The sequence below is a fragment of the Festucalex cinctus genome, chromosome 2 (assembly GCF_051991245.1).
Source record: "Festucalex cinctus isolate MCC-2025b chromosome 2, RoL_Fcin_1.0, whole genome shotgun sequence".
Classification (NCBI taxonomy): Eukaryota; Metazoa; Chordata; class Actinopteri; order Syngnathiformes; family Syngnathidae; genus Festucalex; species Festucalex cinctus.
Genome location: NC_135412.1, coordinates 44,822,414 through 44,841,269, shown reverse-complemented (window position 1 = coordinate 44,841,269; position 18,856 = coordinate 44,822,414). Strand labels below are relative to the sequence as shown.

Sequence of the window (18,856 nt, the reverse complement as noted above, 5' to 3'; positions counted from 1 at the left end):
GGTTATGCATGGGATACGTCATCACGATCACGTGACCAGGAACATGGCGTCTCTCACCGTGCATTCGAAATTAGATAATCGGTTTAAACTAAAATTCAGGGAATAAAATGCCAGAGATATTTGCACTTTTATTCTTTGTACACAATGCCGAACACAATACTGGAAGTTATTAATAAGTGGTGTATTGCTTTGAAGGTCCCATATTATTCAACTTTTCCACATATTAAAATAGTTGTCAAATGTGTGTAAGGGAAATCGGTCCAATTAATTATTAAATCAATAATTGTTAATTATTAAATTAATAATCAATTGGCTCATTAATTGAAGGAGACTCAAACTTAATATTTAAATTAAGTTGAGCTTGCCTGCGGAGCACCACATCTCTTTTTGATAATTTTATCAGGATAACAGATGAGAACCTCGTTGAATCAGTCATTAAAATGAAGGTTGTGCCCTTACTACAATTTTGTGAGTTCTTTGTTCAGCTTAGAGGTCACTATAAATTGTTGAAACACACACACAGTAAACCAGGGGTTGAGTTTTGTGCACGTTTATTCTCTATCCTAGGTGGGATAATCTACTTAGAATTTAAAGAAGCAAAACTAACTACTATGATAGGAAATGAAACGAGAACTAAAATAATAAAAATAATCAAAGGAGAAGAAAAGAAGAAAAGAGAAACGGTCTTAACCAAGGTGATGGATTTCTTAAATCAAACCAACATGGGACCCACAATCAACCTAGTTTGCACCAATTTGTACTAGGGCGAAGGCCTGCAAAGTTGCACTTACAGATGGGGTTGGTCTGAGAAGCAGGACCCTGGATGGAGACTCGCCAAGCCCGTTTGAAGATAGAATGGAGAAGGTTCAGTTCAGGAGAGGGAGAGACAGGTCGTCCGGCTGGCCAACTGAGCGTCACGGGGTCAACCTGCTGGCTGGGAGAGGCCCTCTTGGTGAAGGCCTCAGCGTGCTTGGGAAAAGCACCATCCGTTGAGCCTTTGCAGGGACTAAAAGCAGCGTGTTTCGCTGCGCCTGTCGCTACACGCGATGGCTTCTGTGCGTTGCCGTGTGCTGGAGGTTAAGCTAGCTGGGCTAGCCCTTTGTCTGGCAGCCGCGCCGATGGAGACCAGGAAGGAGCCAAGGAGCAGCGAAGAAGCGGGAGCCAAAGAGCAGCGGAGAAGAAGAGGAAGAGAGAGAGCAGCACGCAGGGAGTGTGCTTTTAAATTGGGAAGGCGGCGGCCTCCACACCAGGGGGGCCGGTGAGACCACAGTGGAAAGTTACCAGCTTAGAGAAGGTTTTGGTAGAGACTAATCAGATTGAATCTGGATCCCATGTTTGTTGAAATTCTAAGGTCAGAATTCAATCAATGCAACACGTACAATTGAATACCTCAAATGAAATGTTACCTAGCTTACACTGTTAAAACGTGCATACACATGAAAGTTTAGTGGAGAATCTGCCACTGCAATGGAACATTTTCATGACATTTCATGGAGTCAACATTTCACAAATGGCAAACATAACATTTCATAATTCATTGTTCTGTTGCAAAATAAGAAAGTCAAGTTTCTAAGAAGGCTTTTACAGTCCTGATTTGTGTGTGTGTGCGCGTGCGCGTGTCAATCAGAGCATTTGTCTGTTTGTGGGGGATGTTCTTGTGCTCCCCACCCCCCACAGTGGCATGTTCAGGCCACAGGAGCTCAATTCCTTTGGAACTGAGGTTGCAAAAAGTTACAACCGGCCGATAATCGTTACAGATCCTCCCTTTGGCGATGGAAACGTTCTTCGACAGAACGTTTCGGTCGGCACTTCTAGACGTGGCATCGGCAGGTGGACAGGTGAAGCGCAACAATGCAGTTACCAGAGTACAAAGTTGGTGCAAACCCACCCCTCCCCTCCCTTTGCTAAAGCTAGACTCGGCAGTTGGCTATGATGTTATCTTTCCCTCTAGGTCTACACAACGTGTCGTGTATAGAGTGGAAGGGGAAAGTAACAGACGCAACAGGAGCAGAACACGAGAGTGAAAAATAGAAGTCCAATAGTTGTCTAAAGGCCTGTGTAGGAATGTCATGTCAATGTGACTGAAAGGGGGCACTTTCGGTTCTTACTATGACTTTGGATCTTCCTAGGGCAAAAGAAAGCTGTATTAAGGGAGCATGCAGGCCGAGAAGACGTTCTCACAACTGAGCTGTTGATGTATCAAACAGATTAGTGCAGCATGTCAAGTCTCAGCGCGGTCACACCTTGCGTGTGAGCGTGCTCTGGTTGGGACACCGAGAAGAAACAAACTGTCTCGTGGTTAGTTTGGTTCAGCTTAGCGTGATGCTAGGCAGATTGAGGACCAGCGTAGTCCTTTTGGTTGTTTTGTCGGGAGACGGTAGATTGGTAATTTGTTTGCTACGCGTTGTTAGGCAAAAGGAATCTCGGTCGTGACTCGCGTGTTTTGCCATTTTAAAGTTAACGGTGTTTGGACTAACAGCGTTAACAGTTAAGGTTCTTATTTTAAATAAGAAGCTAATAAAAGCAGTAGCTAAAAGCACATTTCTTACCAATCGCTTTAGTCGTTTGGGGAGTCTGCTGAAGATCATTTGAGTCACTGTACACTTTCTAGGGTGTTTGTTTATGCACATGGTGTCATAAGTATGAGTGCAGGTGTGCGAATGGGTGAAGCACAAATTTAATTGGCTATTCAATGGCGATATGGCGGTTAGGTTTGGCCCTAGCCACTTTAAATATGTCGTGAGCGCATTCATACACAACAGCAGCAAAAATTTGTTAGCCATTAGGCGCCAGGGTGTCTGAAACCACTGTTTGGAAAGGGACCGTTTGGGTCCTGCATCAGTTGGAAAGGCAAATGCACCCATAGGTGCCTGATGGGTGGGAGCCAAAAGCTCCTAGTCGTCTTGGATGAACCACAGGAAGAATCACAGGTGTATCTTGTACCTGCTGATGGTGGTCAACAAAGGTGGGCGAGGTTCGTCCCTCAATTGTAACCAAGGAAGTGAGGTCATGGAGGTTGGACCTGATTGGCTGGTCCAGTCCTGTTGTGATGACCTCCCTTTGACAGCTATGTGTCATGTCATGGGCGTATGATGTCATGACCCCCCCTTCGGCTACGTGGAGCCACGAACGGCAGAGATGTGCGGTCCACGGAGGAGCAAGAAGAAAGCCCATGACAGGAAGCAAAAGGTGACCCCAAAAGCGAATGTCTTGGCATGAACAGGTGAGCCGTCGACAGGCGAACGAGGAAGGCACGCGGCGGCGGTGAGCCACACAATGAGCAAAAGCAAGAGAAGAACAATGGACTGCAAGTTCATTGAAATCAGATAAGTGTTGTTGAGCACAAAGGCTGACAACGTGTGGCCCAAAAGAAGTACTGCAGGCGCAAACGCGGGGGCAGTGAATGGCAGAGCAGTGGTGCGCACCATCTGCATTGCAAGGGTGGGCAGGGTGGGTAACAAATTGCTCAGAAATAGGCACAACGCGCCAAGCAGATTGCAAAGAACAACCACTGTGTTGTTTGGGTTGTTCGATGACAATTTCAAGTGCGATTTCAAGTTCAAAGTCCGCGGTGAAGCTGAATGGTTTGCTTCAAAAGTGAGGACAACGGCCTCAATTTGTGTCATGCGTAGCTCGGAGGTGCAATCCAAGTCGCATTCCGTAAGGTGGCAGAGTTGTACACCCTGAGTGGGATGTTCAACTTGGCCGAGGGGAGAGCTGGTGTTGCGAAGGTGACCTCTTGAGGGCATCTCGGAGACAACAGGCATGGTCCCCCCTTGAGCTGGGTGAGAGTCCTGGTGTGAGTTTTGTACACTCAGAACAGGTTCACAAGAAGGCTCTGTTAGGCTTACCGCATAACAATTGGCAGTTTTGGTCAGCGGTGCTGCTGGCAGAGGCTGCCGCACCTGTGACCAGATTTTGCGTCGGTCGTAATCTATCAGGGGCTTGAAGCGGCCCAGCAGATCTTGACCAATGAGGAGCGGGACTGATTCCACAGCAGACACGTACACAGGGTGGACCAATTTGTGTGGTCCAATCGTCCAGTGTAACGTTGTCATGGAGTCCAGATGGGTGTTAGTCAGTGCAAACGCACCGATCTCCAATGAGCAGTGGTTGAGGCGGAGCATCCGGCCACTGTTCTTCAGCATGGCTTGAAGTTGGTTGAAGAGCGTGTTGGACATTACTGTAATGTCAGCGCCAGGATCAACCAAAGCGTCATAGTCTAATGTTTGTTCAAGTGTCGTCCTCAAATAGAACTTACGTGATGCACCTTTAATCTTGAGGTTACCTAAGAGCTGTTTGAATGGTTGATTCGACTCGGTAACAGGTGCACTGGCAGAAGGCAAAGAAGGTGCTGGATCCAGTTGGACTGAAAGAACGGTGTTGTCCGACACCTCTGGCTCATTGATGGCTGTCGGCTGACTGTCGTTGGACAATTTGCGCAGCCCATCAAGAACTTTTGTCCAGATGTTGCTGTCAATTGAGGAGTCACCTGACGTGGATGGGGGCTCCTGAGGACTATTTGTGCGGGGAGGTTTCTTTTTGCGAGGTTTTGTTTTCGCAAAGGGTTTCTCCCGTTCACAACCACGGCTGGAGCTATGACTCAACCGCGCAGGTGCACTGCGGCCGTACTGGTGCTTCTGATGAGAACCATTTTGAGGCCGTTGTGCAGGATTTGATGGGGAAGCGGCGATGTCATCGTCGCTTTGCTGTGATTCGGACTGTCGTTCGACCTCGTCTGAACCACCTGCAACATGGTAAACAGAGGATTCCACTGATTTAGTAGCGTTTTCGCGTAAAAACACAAAGGCCTTGGATGCAAGTTCACGTAGCTCTAGGCTACTTAGCGTGCGAGGACAAGTTGTCACGCCCAAGAGGCGGCTTGTGTTTGGGTGGAGGTTGTTCAAAAATAGTGTTTTGAATTCTACCTGTTCTTCCATGTTGGGTTCGTTACGATGCCCAAAGTATGCCTTGCGCAGGCGACTATAATACAGGCTGGGTGATTCCTTTCGGCCTTGTTTTACTGACCAGGCAGCAAGAAAGCTCATTGCTGATACTGGGCCATCAAATTCACGAGACAATGCGTGACACAGTGCTCGATAATTATTCAAGATGTGGATCGGCTGGCGGTCGATCCAATCACTTACTTCTCGAGTTGACGTCAATTTCATGAGGTAAATCTTGTCTTCCGTTGTTGCCTGTGGGAATCTCCTCAAATGAAAATCAAGGTCTTTGAGGTATATAGAAGTGTTATCAGAGCAATCTTGTTTTGGCTGAAATTTCTGAATGTGCTTGGCAATCGTGTCTAACTCTTTTGTAGACATGCCTGGTTGCGCCACATGATGAGGTGAAGAAGCATCTGCTTGTTGAGCAGGAGAAGGAAGGTTGGCAGCAACTGGAGACGCACAAGAAGGCGTGGCGCCTAGCGGGGGTGCTGAAACAAGAAGTGTGCTTCTCGGTAGAAGCACAGAGACAGGTGGGCTTGCTCCTCTCAGTGACACTGCAGAGGGAGGGGGCCCCCGTGTGTGTTGAGCGGCAATTGGAGAAGTGCTTGCCATGGAGCGAGTGGGAACCGGAAGTGGCACAGGTGGCTGAGAAGCAGGTCCAAGATTTGCAGAGGAAGTCTGCAGCACATCAGACAACGTGGCAGCGTCTGAAAAAGGAACAGGTGCGTGCACCACAAGTGGATCAAAATGCAAAGGAGAATTCACCTGAGACAGGTCCTGAACGGGGACCTCCAAAGCAGTGGTTTGGGACGGTGTCAATGGACACCTGGTGTTACCTTGTGGGACTTGTTGCAATTTCGATTCAGCCTGGGATGACTCGTCATCCCGGCCAGTGTTGAAGGATGGATGCTGCAATCGCCGGAGTTTTTCTTCCATTGCCATCAACTGAGATTTCAAGCGAAACGTCTGCCTTTTTCCTTCAGTGCGTTCATTTTTCAAAAGTCTAATCTTTTGAGTTAATTCCGCAATTTCATCATTCGCGAGAGCTAGCAAGTACTTGTCAAATTCATGCTCAGTTTGGAGATCAATCCAATGGGCTTCAGTGGGCTGATTTGATAGTTCTACAATGCATTCTTTTAGCTCACGAATTTCAGATGTGGCATTATGCCAATTTTGTTCATGCGTGCGGGCAGTTTGTGTACTCACTTTGAGTTCCTGTGTCAATTTTGTAACTTGGTTTCCCAAGTCCACGCGGTCAGATTCATGCAACCATGCTTCCAACTCTGTTAGCTTGCTGCTAACTTGGGCGTGAATTTGCTGTTCTGCTGTCAGAACGCTTTTCACTTGTTCGAGTTCATGGTCACTCAATTTCCACCTAGCCACTAAATTCACCATTAGTCGGCTGAGGATTTGTGCCATATCTTCGTGGGTTAACGACCCTTGTTGAGTGTCGCAAACGAGTTGCGCAATGTTGGTGTCAAGAATCTCTGCGCTAGCGCTGGCTGTCGCGTCGGCATAGCCTGGAATGAGATTGTTAGTCACGGTCGCAAGGGCATTTTCCAAAGCATCCATTGTTAAAAGTAGCGTTATGATATCAAAGATATGCGTAAGCTCACTTTACTCAATTTGGAAGGACTAATTGTTAGCCAATTAGACAATGCTGGAAATGCTTAATGCTTAAAGATTGGCTTTTTGGGCCCAATTAGTTGATTCAAAATGTTTTACCAAAATTCTTAAGGCACAGATTAAAGGATGGTATCCAAATATGTTACCAATTATTTTAAATGGCAATGCATTAAATAATTGAGGACCCTCAACAAAGTATTGTGTTAAGCAATTTAGTCTGTTAAATTACTATTAACCACAGCATACGTTTGAGGTTACAGGTTTTAGGAAACAAAAGTCTACTAAGGACAGTCACATTAAATTAAAATTACATTTAATTCAATAGAGGTTTCCAAAAGTGCCTAAAAATTGGGTAAACACTTTTACTACAACGAGAAAAGCTATACACTACTAGTTGAGTGTTGCTTTTAATTAAAACAAAATTAAGTACTTGAAAACGGTGGTTAATTATTTAAACAAACTCTTGGGTTAGTCAATAATTAAAGTTATCAAGCGTTTTAATTTTGTTGGCAAAAGTTCCTCGGCTGCGGTACCGTGAATAGCCACAGGAGGACGCCGTCGGCGTTTAAAACGCAACGAGGCTCCTGTGTGTAGTATAGAGTCGTACTTTTGCTCGATCAATAAAGTTTTATGACTTTACCGCATAGACAAAACAACTCCGTCGCTCGTAAGTGACACAGAATGTGTCTTAAAACGAGTGTTTAAATACCTTGCACAAGTTTTAAAATCGTAGCACTTGGCAAGCAAAGTTGTTAGCAAGACGCCGCTAACGTAAACTTTGTCAATGAGTGGCACGTCACCGGAAGTTGCGCGTGCGTATGTCACCAGCTGTCAATCTGTCAAACACGTTAAATTCACTCCTTACGGATAATCGCGCGTGTTGTTATGCGCGGCACTGACGCCGAATTATCAAGAAGACACTAATAATTATAATTTAAATAAATCAAGGAGCGGAAACCACGGAAACGTTTTAATTCCCATAGGTTTATATCGCGACTACTACTTACTGTAAAACGGTGTTAATTCATTAAACACGACGGAATTAATGAAGATTAAAAAGTGCAAAACGTACAAAAATATTAACCCTAAACTCAGTGTAAACACTTGGTGAAACAGGAGTAGGAAAAATATTATAATGTAACGTTTAAGAGTGGCGAAGACACGTGATGTTAAATTGTCTTAAATCCAGTAAGAATCATAGATTAGGACGGTACAGTAGTAATTTAAATCCCTCGATTAGTTTCAAATCACGGTAACTTGATTATTTAAATTATAAAGTGCTTTGAATGCGATGTTGAAGAAGGCAGACAGTGGGCTCACGGGGGGAGGGGGCTGCGGTGTGTCCCTCTTCACACGTGAGTTGCTAGAAAGCAGGAATCAACTATACTAGCTGTAGTTTGGCAGCTGGCCGTGTAGCAATATGAATATTAAGCAAACAGTAGACTATAAGTGTTAATCAGATGGACATCTAATTCCAACAATTTAAGCGAACTGTATAACTAGTTGTTCAGTGCTACAATTTGGCAGAGACTGGGCTCTCAGTGGGGGGTCACGTGGTGAGATGTGATCCTCTTGGGGGCCACAGCCAAATGAGGAGCGACTTGGAAGTCTGGCCGTTGGGCCCGCCCCTCAAATTAGTTTATTGGTCGACTGGTTTCAAGGGGTGGTTACCTGAATCCAAGTTAAGTTAAGGATATGCCTCCAAAGATGGCGGATCTTAACACATGTGTTTTACACAAAAGGCTAGCAGTTTTAGCACCATGTGCTTTACGCTAAACCCGACAAAAGGGAGTCAACTTAACACCTTGAGAAATGTGCTGTGACTCAAATGGTGGTCTGAATGCAGAATTTCGTGCACTAGACTATTTCCTCAGCCTAAAGGCTTGTAACGTAATCAGGTAGCTAAGCTGATTGCGCCACGTGAGGTTTGGAATGTATTTTTAACCCAATCAGAATTCGTGACGAGCTAGAAAAAGCATTCCCAGGCAAAAGTTTTGCAAAAGTTTTGCATGCAATAGAAAAAATGTGATTGTTACTCTTCCACTTTTGTGTGTGTAACATTCACATAGTCGACAAATTCATTCTCTTCTCAATAACTAGTCGTTAGACTGTTATTTAGCGCTTCAAATACACTGCTTTTATACAGCGGATTGGCTCTGGCATAAAGTTTTAGTTAGGTTGCTATAGAAACGAGCTGAAATTTTCCCAGAAGAACACGCTGCACTAAGCTGTTTTTGGATTGTTACATGTGTGTGTTTCACAAAATATGTAACATAAATTGGCCTCACCAAAGGGGCACCATTATGTAAGGGAAATCGGTCCAATTAATTATTAAATCAATAATTGTTAATTATTAAATTAATAATCAATTGGCTCATTAATTGAAGGAGACTCAAACTTAATATTTAAATTAAGTTGAGCTTGCCTGCGGAGCACCACATCTCTTTTTGATAATTTTATCAGGATAACAGATGAGAACCTCGTTGAATCAGTCATTAAAATGAAGGTTGTGCCCTTACTACAATTTTGTGAGTTCTTTGTTCAGCTTAGAGGTCACTATAAATTGTTGAAACACACACACAGTAAACCAGGGGTTGAGTTTTGTGCACGTTTATTCTCTATCCTAGGTGGGATAATCTACTTAGAATTTAAAGAAGCAAAACTAACTACTATGATAGGAAATGAAACGAGAACTAAAATAATAAAAATAATCAAAGGAGAAGAAAAGAAGAAAAGAGAAACGGTCTTAACCAAGGTGATGGATTTCTTAAATCAAACCAACATGGGACCCACAATCAACCTAGTTTGCACCAATTTGTACTAGGGCGAAGGCCTGCAAAGTTGCACTTACAGATGGGGTTGGTCTGAGAAGCAGGACCCTGGATGGAGACTCGCCAAGCCCGTTTGAAGATAGAATGGAGAAGGTTCAGTTCAGGAGAGGGAGAGACAGGTCGTCCGGCTGGCCAACTGAGCGTCACGGGGTCAACCTGCTGGCTGGGAGAGGCCCTCTTGGTGAAGGCCTCAGCGTGCTTGGGAAAAGCACCATCCGTTGAGCCTTTGCAGGGACTAAAAGCAGCGTGTTTCGCTGCGCCTGTCGCTACACGCGATGGCTTCTGTGCGTTGCCGTGTGCTGGAGGTTAAGCTAGCTGGGCTAGCCCTTTGTCTGGCAGCCGCGCCGATGGAGACCAGGAAGGAGCCAAGGAGCAGCGAAGAAGCGGGAGCCAAAGAGCAGCGGAGAAGAAGAGGAAGAGAGAGAGCAGCACGCAGGGAGTGTGCTTTTAAATTGGGAAGGCGGCGGCCTCCACACCAGGGGGGCCGGTGAGACCACAGTGGAAAGTTACCAGCTTAGAGAAGGTTTTGGTAGAGACTAATCAGATTGAATCTGGATCCCATGTTTGTTGAAATTCTAAGGTCAGAATTCAATCAATGCAACACGTACAATTGAATACCTCAAATGAAATGTTACCTAGCTTACACTGTTAAAACGTGCATACACATGAAAGTTTAGTGGAGAATCTGCCACTGCAATGGAACATTTTCATGACATTTCATGGAGTCAACATTTCACAAATGGCAAACATAACATTTCATAATTCATTGTTCTGTTGCAAAATAAGAAAGTCAAGTTTCTAAGAAGGCTTTTACAGTCCTGATTTGTGTGTGTGTGCGCGTGCGCGTGTCAATCAGAGCATTTGTCTGTTTGTGGGGGATGTTCTTGTGCTCCCCACCCCCCACAGTGGCATGTTCAGGCCACAGGAGCTCAATTCCTTTGGAACTGAGGTTGCAAAAAGTTACAACCGGCCGATAATCGTTACATGTGTAAAAGACATGTCTGTGACATGCATTCGTCAAAACTGACTTTGGATGTAATATTTTTGCTGTCATCAAATCAGCCAAAAAAAAAAAACAACTCTGTTCCAAACAGCCCTCTTTTAGGGGCGTGTCACTTTTATGTAAACAGCTGCACCAGGCCACGCCTTGGCTTATACTCTTCTCTCTCGAAGGGGCTGTGATTTCGGCTCCTCTAGGCATGTGCTAATGTTGTGAATGGAAAAGACTGGCCATGGCGAGTAAAAGCAGTGTGGTACAACAACCGTGCCAATTTGAGCCCGGTGGACATGCCTTTTACACATTTTAGAACTATTTTAATGTGTGGAAAAGTGGCATAAAGTTTTACCGTAATAAAAAGTAGCATGTTACTACAGACTATAGCATTAGTTTGCCTGAACCGGCAACTCTCCCTCGAGTGTTATTTTGCCGTGAATGTTTGTAGACATTTACAACCAGTTATGAATAACACAAATGTTCACATCTAGGCCACTGCGTGGTCGCAACGTGCAAGCCGTCTCGTCGAGACCACTTAGTGGCCAGTTACCATTACAAAGTCATGTCAACTAGTTGGCGAGTTGCCAGTCATAGCAAAATAATCACCGCGGTTTGTATCTTGGCAAAAACAATACGCAACCGCTTCAGTATTATTCAACCACCATCTGCTTTATCATATCTGACCTCTCATTACCAAACAACCACACGACAAATGTAGCTCCCAATTTAAGCACTAAAAATACACCTGTAATATGGTGGAAGGTATGATATGGCACATCTCTAACTGAAAGGGTATGAAGGAAGACTAAATCAAAATAAAATGTTAAAATTACATCGTTCACATTTGGGACCGATCCATTATGTTTAAATGAGTTGCAAATCCAGCTCTGAACAGGCTGAACAAAACAGTCCTTCAAGAAATGCTGTCAGTACACGTCCTTCAAAAATAAAATTAATCCACTGTCTTCTCAAAGACTCGGACGAAGGAAGCAACCACCTTTTCCTGATCGTAGTTTCCCCACTGTCCTCCACTGAGCCGTTTGCGAGAAGGGGGAGAAAAATAAAAGGGGCAACCAACTTCTCGTATTTCAGTGGGTGTGACCAGAGGCGGTGCCACTAACCCAAGAGAGTTGGGTCGAGTGCACTTCTGTGTCTTATTGACGTCACCAAGTCACGATCACGGATCTGCCCATTTGAAGCACACATTACAGAAAGGAGGAGAAAGCTAAAGAAGTCATGGAAGGATATTTTTCATACCTGGTTGGATTATGGACAGGCCGGGGATGCATATTATTGATAGAAAACCCCACTAAAGTTCATTTTCATACTATGGGCCCTTTAAAAGTAGAAAAGAGCAGAGCACTGTTCAGCTAGGTTCACTTCCACTATACTCGGTATTAGCAACCTGTTGTTTCAATGTCCTATGTTTTTAAATATTACAGAGACAGACATTTCTTCATAACCAATTTGTAAATTGTGTTTGATTAAAATGATGATAAATGCAACTAACTTAAATTCACTCGCTCCTCTTCAGTGCCTTGTTTGAAAAAGGCTCGCTTAATGCTTTCCGCCAGGTCTCATCCTGAGCTTGTGAGAAACTGTAATCATCCACGCCTTCGCTTTTCAGGTCCTCAATCATGCTCAGGCGTTATAACTTCTTCTGTTAATAGGCAACTGAGTGGAGCATCTGCTCAAGTGTGCCAAAAATCTTATATCACAATTATTAGTCTCTGTCAGCTCGAGACCAAACTTCCAGCACTAATTGTGCTGCGCATTAATATTGCCGCCGCACAGCAGCGGTCATGATCAGTTTTTAAAAGATCCGGTTATAATTTTAAAACTCACATTGTGATGTTGACACGTTTAAATTTACATTTCGTCTGGCTTATAACCATGAGTTGCAATGCCACTAACTCACGAAATTAAGTAACCTTGCCAGCCAGATGAATTCTCGCGGTATTTGTGAGTTTACAAACTCCGCAGAATACATTTTGTACCACTCCAGCTGATTTGTTTGCAGCCGAACTTTTTTAGGTCGGTCCAATCAGATGTTGTTTAGGGCAGACCGAAACCAATAAGCACCGAAGGCGAGGGGGAAACAAACAGACCTAACAGACGAATGGACACCGCAATTAATTCTGTTCTCGCAGAATTACTCACCGTGTTGAATTTGAACAGCGAGAGGCGCTTCGTGCATTTTTACCTGGTAAAGATATCCATCCATGCTCCCCCCCCCCCAAGATGACGACATTTTCATCCGTTGCCTTGATTCGTCAAAACAAACAAGCAAAGATGCCGCATCGTCTAACCAGCTTGAAGTATTGTACAGCAAGTCCCGCCTTTCCCGAACGGGTCTGCCTAGTGAAGTACCAGATTGATAATGAGAATAACTCCCTTGAGTGAATCAAAATGATCATTCTGGCTGGCGAGGTTAGGACAGATTAACCCTCGAGGGTTAAAGTGTCCTAGGACTGATTAACCCTCAGGTTAAAGTCTCCTAGGACAGATTAATCCTCGGGGGTTAAAGGGTTTTAGGAGAGATTATCCCCCTCTAGGATACATTACACCCCCCTCCATGTTTAGCAATTAATGATCTGCTATATATATTTTTTTTTCAAAAATATACTTTTTTCTACACCACTCGAGACTTTCTACAGATGTGTTATTCTTTTTATTGCTTGTTTCTATAAATCAACTATAGCTATGTCCTTTATGGAATGTGATTGATGTATTTTCCCAATGTTTGTTTTCCTATCCATTTAGTTTTGTAGTTTCATGGGGTTAGGGTTAGTACTTGGTGTCACTCACATAAAGGCGTTAGATGCAAACAACAAAGAGGAGTATATCTGTCGGGGGGTAATCTGTCCTGTTTCACCGGTTTAGGCCCCGTCTCCGCAAAATACAGGTGCAGATCATTTGGATGGTTGAACAGATATGGATACAGATAGTGCTGTACTCACTGATCCCTCAGTAATATATGTGAGGGCATTTTAGTAGAGGGCATAAATGTTTCAGTAAAATGTGTGAAAGTGTTTTGTTAGTGAATGTGAGAGCATTTCAATTGTCAAAACAGAGCATTTCAATAGTGTGCATAAAATAATTTTTCAGTAGTGAGAAAATTTCATTAGGAAGAGGTAATCATGAATGATGTTTCTGATGGCGTCTGAGACTCACTCCGCAGCTTCTTTTGCCATTCCATCTCTCCATGCAGGAAGGATGACTGCTCGAAGAAGTGTGTCACTTTGGAGCCCTGCTCATCCTGCTCCGTTGTGTTGAACACACGTAATTTTGACTCCTCCGTCAGGAACTCACAGATGGGATGGACGGGAAACACAATCTGCTCCATGCTGCGGTCCTCACGCACAATCTGCATGCGCACATGCAAACAGTTGTTGTGAGAAAATGGTCATTAAAGTGGTAATAAAAGTAACTAGGGCCTGATAATTAATCGGCATGCAGGCCGAGTGAAGCAAGTGAAGGTTGTGGGGTGATGTTCAAAATTCAAATTCAAAGCAAGCTTTCAGCTACTGACCTCAGTGTTCACTATAAATACAAGTAATGTTACAGATTTGTCGAGGGCAGCACTGGCCAAGCGATTACATGCTAATTAACTGACAATCATATCAGGAAATGCATTATAATTTACCTGAAATGATTAAACGCATATGTCCCCTGTCACGACTGTGTTTTGTTGTGGCAAATGCCTGATGTCTGACATGTTTGTTTTCATTAAACTGATGTAATCAGCATGTAACCAGCAACTATTGAGCATAAATATGAGCGCATCGCGCGTGCTCCCTGCTTGGTCGTGTTTAAAATAGGACACTGCGAATTAGATTTAATGTGACAAATGCTTTTTCATTCATATCCTTGAAAATGTATTTCCTAAGATTTGCCATATTGTCATGTCATTTTAATTGCTTACTTAGATACACGGGATCCCATTGAAAAGAGATACAATGCTGCCATCTGCTGGCCATAGTTAGTGGTTGATTTGGATTTCCTGTCTAAAGCCTGGTTCACACATAAAGAGAATCCATGCTGTTTTTGTCCCGATATTGCCCCTTCCCGACCATGGACGTCAAACGCCCGACAATCTTTTGTTTTATAAGATTATTTTACAAGATTATCTTTATATGTGAGATGTGTTAAGAGTGGATTTGTCCCGATAATTGGGTCCAAAACCAGTCGGGGCCGACAATTTTAAATAATGAAGATGTTCAATATTTACTACAAAAATCTTAACGTCGCCGGGGACGGCAAGGTGCGCCTGCGCCAACTGTGACATCAAACGGAATGTAGCCAATCAAGAGGCGCCCTAACTGAAAAAGACGGAAATGCGTGTATACGAAAACAACAAGCATATCAGAAAGCATGTCCGACCAGAAGTACAAAGTCCGGTGGACCGCTACCATGGAGGACCAGCTCGTGGGAGAAGTAGTCCGCTAACCACCATCATTACTTCCAATTCGTTGCGTTTGTTGTCTTCTATGGTGTATCTCGTCGTTTCAGTTGTTTTTTGTTTTTTTTCCCCTTCCGGTTTTCAAACAAACAAGCATGCATGTGAACTAGCTTTTAGCTAACGGAGGAAGTGAGAATGTCGACAGTGTGGGAGTATTTTTCATTGAAAATGGAAAAAGACAGCGGAGAGCAACATTTGTCAAACACAAGTTCCCCGTGATGGAAAAGAAAAGGGGAAATTTAATACAACAAACCTCATCAAGCATTTGAAAAAGTATCACAAACGAGAGCATGAGGAGTTTGGGAAGACCACCGAGGCGAATAATCAGACAGTCAACGCTGTCCGAATCATTTTCACAGCATGAGAGACTCCCATGGGACGGTAAAAAGGCTTCAAGTATCACTGAAAAGATCGCTTAATTTCACTTGAGTAATGCGGAGACGTGCAGGCAGTGCAGGCTTCAGTCCCATGGTGTACAAATGGCGCTTTTCCACCGTACTGGTTCCACACCAAAGCGGCATTTTTTGTCCCCGGATGTTAGTGTCTCCACGGGACTTTTTCGGGGCCGAGCCATCCATCCATCCATATATCTTCTTCCGCTTATCCGGGGTCGGGTCGCGGGGGCAGCAGCTTCAGGAGGGAAACCCAGACTTCCCTCTCCCCAGCCACTTCAGCCAGCTCCTCCGGCGGGATCCCAAGGCGTTCCCAGGCCAGCCGAGAGACATAGTATCTCCAGCGTGTCCTGGGTCGTCCCCGGGGCCTCCCGCCAGTGGGACATGCCCGGAACACCTCCCCAGGGAGGCGTCCAGGAGGCATCCGAACCAGATGCCCGAGCCACCTAAGCTGGCTCCTCTCAACACGAAGGAGCAGCGGCTCGACTCTGAGTTCCTCCCGGATGACCGAGCTTCTCACCCTATCTCTAAGGGAGAGGCCGGATACCCTGCGGAGGAAACTCATTTCGGCCGCTTGTATCCGGGATCTCATTCTTTCGGTCACGACCCACAGCTCGTGACCATAGGTGAGGGTCGGAACGTAGATCGACCGGTAAATTGAGAGCTTTGCCTTTTGGCTCAGCTCTTTCTTTACCACGACGGACCGATACAGAGTCCGCATCACTGCAGACGCTGCTCCGATCCGCCTGTCGATCTCCCGCTCCATCCTACCCTCACTCGTGAACAAGACCCCAAGATACTTGAACTCCTCCACTTGGGGCAGGATCCCATCCCCGACCTGAAGACGACACTCCACCCTTTTCCGACTGAGGACCACGGTCTCGGATTTGGAGGTGCTGATCCTCATCCCAGCCGCTTCACAATCGGCTGCGAACCGCTCCAGTGAGAGTTGGAGGCCCCGGCTTGATGAAGCCAACAGCACCACATCATCTGCAAAGAGCAGAGATGCAATGCTGAGGCCACCAAACCGGAACCCCTCAACGCCTCGGCTGCGCCTCGAAATTCTGTCCATAAAAGTTATGAACAGAATCGGTGACAAAGGGCAACCTTGGCGGAGTCCAACCCTCACCGGAAACGAATCCGACTTACTGCCGGCAATGCGGACCTAACTCTGGCAACGGTCGTACAGGGACCGAACAGCCCGTATCAAGGGGACCGGCACCCCGTACTCCCGAAGCACCCCCCACAGAACTCCCCGAGGGACACGGTCGAACGCCTTCTCCAAATCTACAAAACACATGTGGACTGGTTGAGCGAACTCCCACGCACCCTCGAAGATCCTGCGGATGGTGTAGAGCTTGTCCACTGTTCCACGGCCAGGACGAAAACCACACTGCTCCTCCTGAATCCGAGATTCGACCTCTCGACGGACCTTCCTCTCCAGCACCCCTGAATAGACCTTACCAGGGAGGCTGAGGAGTGTGATCCCTCTGTAGTTGGAACACACCCTCCGGTCCCCCTTTTTAAGAAGGGGGACCACCACCCCGGTCTGCCAATCAAGAGGCACTGTCCCCGATGTCCACGCAATGTTGTAGAGGCGTGTCAACCACGACAGCCCCACAACATCCAGAGTCTTTAGGAACTCTGGGCGGATCTCATCCACCCCCGGGGCCCTGCCACCGAGGAGCTTTCCAACCACCTCAGTGACTTCGACCCCAGAGATAGGAGAGCCCACCCCAGAGTCCCCAGACTCTGCTTCCTCAAAGGAAGACGTGTTGGTGGAATTGAGGAGGTCTTCGAAGTATTCCCCCCACGGCTTCACGACGTCCCGAGTCGAGGTCAGCAGCACCCCATCGCCACTATACACAGTGTTAATGGTGCACTGCTTTCCTCTCCTGAGATGCCGGATGGTGGACCAGAATTTCTTCGAAGCCGTCCGGAAGTCGTTTTCCATGGCCTCACCGAACTCCTCCCATGTCCGAGTTTTTGCCTCAGCAACCGCCGAAGCCGCGTTCCGCTTGGCCATCCGGTACCTGTCAGCTGCCTCCGGAGTCCGCCAGGCCAAAAAGGCCCGATAGGACTCCTTCTTCAGCTTCAGCTTCTTCAGCATCCCACTAGCGGGTTCGAGGATTGCCGCCGCGACAGGCATCGACCTCCTTACGGCCATAGCTCCGATCAGCCGCCTCAACAATGGAGGCGCGGAACATGGCCCATTCGGACTCAATGTCCCCCGCCTCACCCGAGACAAGGGAGAAGCTCTGCCGGAGGTGGGCATTGAAACTCTTTCTGACAGGGGATTCCGCCAGACGTTCCCAGCAAACCCTCACAATACGTTTGGGACTGCCAGGTCGGACCGGCATCTTCCCCCACCATCGGAGCCAACACACCACCAGGTGGTGATCAGTTGACAGTTCCGCCCCTCTCTTCACCCGAGTGTCCAAAACATGCGGCCGCGAATCCGATGACACGACTACAAAGTCGATCATCGAACTGCAGCCTAGGGAGTCCTGGTGCCAAGTGCGCATATGGACACCCTTATGCTTGAACATGGTGTTGGTTATGGACAAACCGTGACGAGCACAGAAGTCCAATAACAGAACACCGCTCGGGTTCCGATCAGGGGGGCCGTTCCTCCAAATCACGCCCCTCCAGGTCTCACTGTCATTTCCCACGTGAGCGTTGAAGTCCCCCAGCAGGACGAGGGAGTCCCCAGAGGGAGCGCTCTCCAGCACACCCTCCAGGGACTCCAAAAAGGGTGGGTAGTCTGAGGTGAAGTTTGGTGCATATGCACAAACAACAGTCAGGACCCGTCCCCCCACCCAAAGGCGGAGGGAGGCTACCCTTTTGTCCACCGGGGTAAACCCCAACGTACAGGCGCCGAGCCGGGGGGCAATAAGTATGCCCACACCTGCTCTGCGCCTCACACCGTGGGCAACTCCAGAGTGGAAGAGAGTCCAACCCCTCTCAAGAGGACTGGTACCAGAGCCCAAGCTTTGTGTGGTGGCGAGTCCGACTATGTCTAGTCGGAACTTCTCGGCCTCACACACCAGCTCGGGCTCCTTACCTGCCAGAGAGGTGACATTCCATGTCCCAAGAGCCAGCTTCAGTAGTCGGGGGTCGGTCTGCCAAGGTCTCCTCCCTTGGCTGCCACCCAGCCTGCACTGCACCCGACCCCTTTGGCCCCTCCCACCGGTGGTGAGCCCGTGGGAAGGGGGACCCACGTTGCCTCTTCGGGCTGTGCGCGGCCGGGCCCCATGGGTGCAGGCCCGGCCACCAGGCGCTCGCCAGCGAGCCCCGCCTCCAGGCCTGGCTCCATTGGGGGGGCCCGGTGACCCACGTCAGGGCGAGGGAAATGTGTCTCCAAAGTTTGTGTACATCATAAGGCGTCTTCTGAGCCGTGCTTAGTCTGGCCCCTCACATAGGACCTGTTTGACATGGGTGACCCTGCCAGGGGCATAAAGCCCCAGACAACATAGCTCCTAGGATCATTGGGACATGCAAACCTCTCCACCACGTTAAGGTGCCGGCTCACGGAGGGGCAGGGCCGAGCCGTTCCGTTGTAACCGCTGTTTAGAACCCTTTCGGCAGCAGTTCTGCTGCGCCGG

General features: G+C 46.9%; 1 protein-coding gene across 2 annotated transcripts in view; it reads right to left on the bottom strand.

Annotated features, from left to right (window-relative positions):
• itpr3 (inositol 1,4,5-trisphosphate receptor, type 3) overlaps window positions 1-18,856 on the bottom strand; it is an 841,532-nt gene that overhangs the window by 137,477 nt on the left and 685,199 nt on the right. For both annotated transcript variants that reach the window (XM_077515178.1, XM_077515179.1), the window contains one exon: window positions 13,572-13,764. In XM_077515178.1, the coding sequence (XP_077371304.1) occupies window positions 13,572-13,764 (193 nt within the window). The remainder of the gene's footprint in view (window positions 1-13,571; window positions 13,765-18,856) is intronic.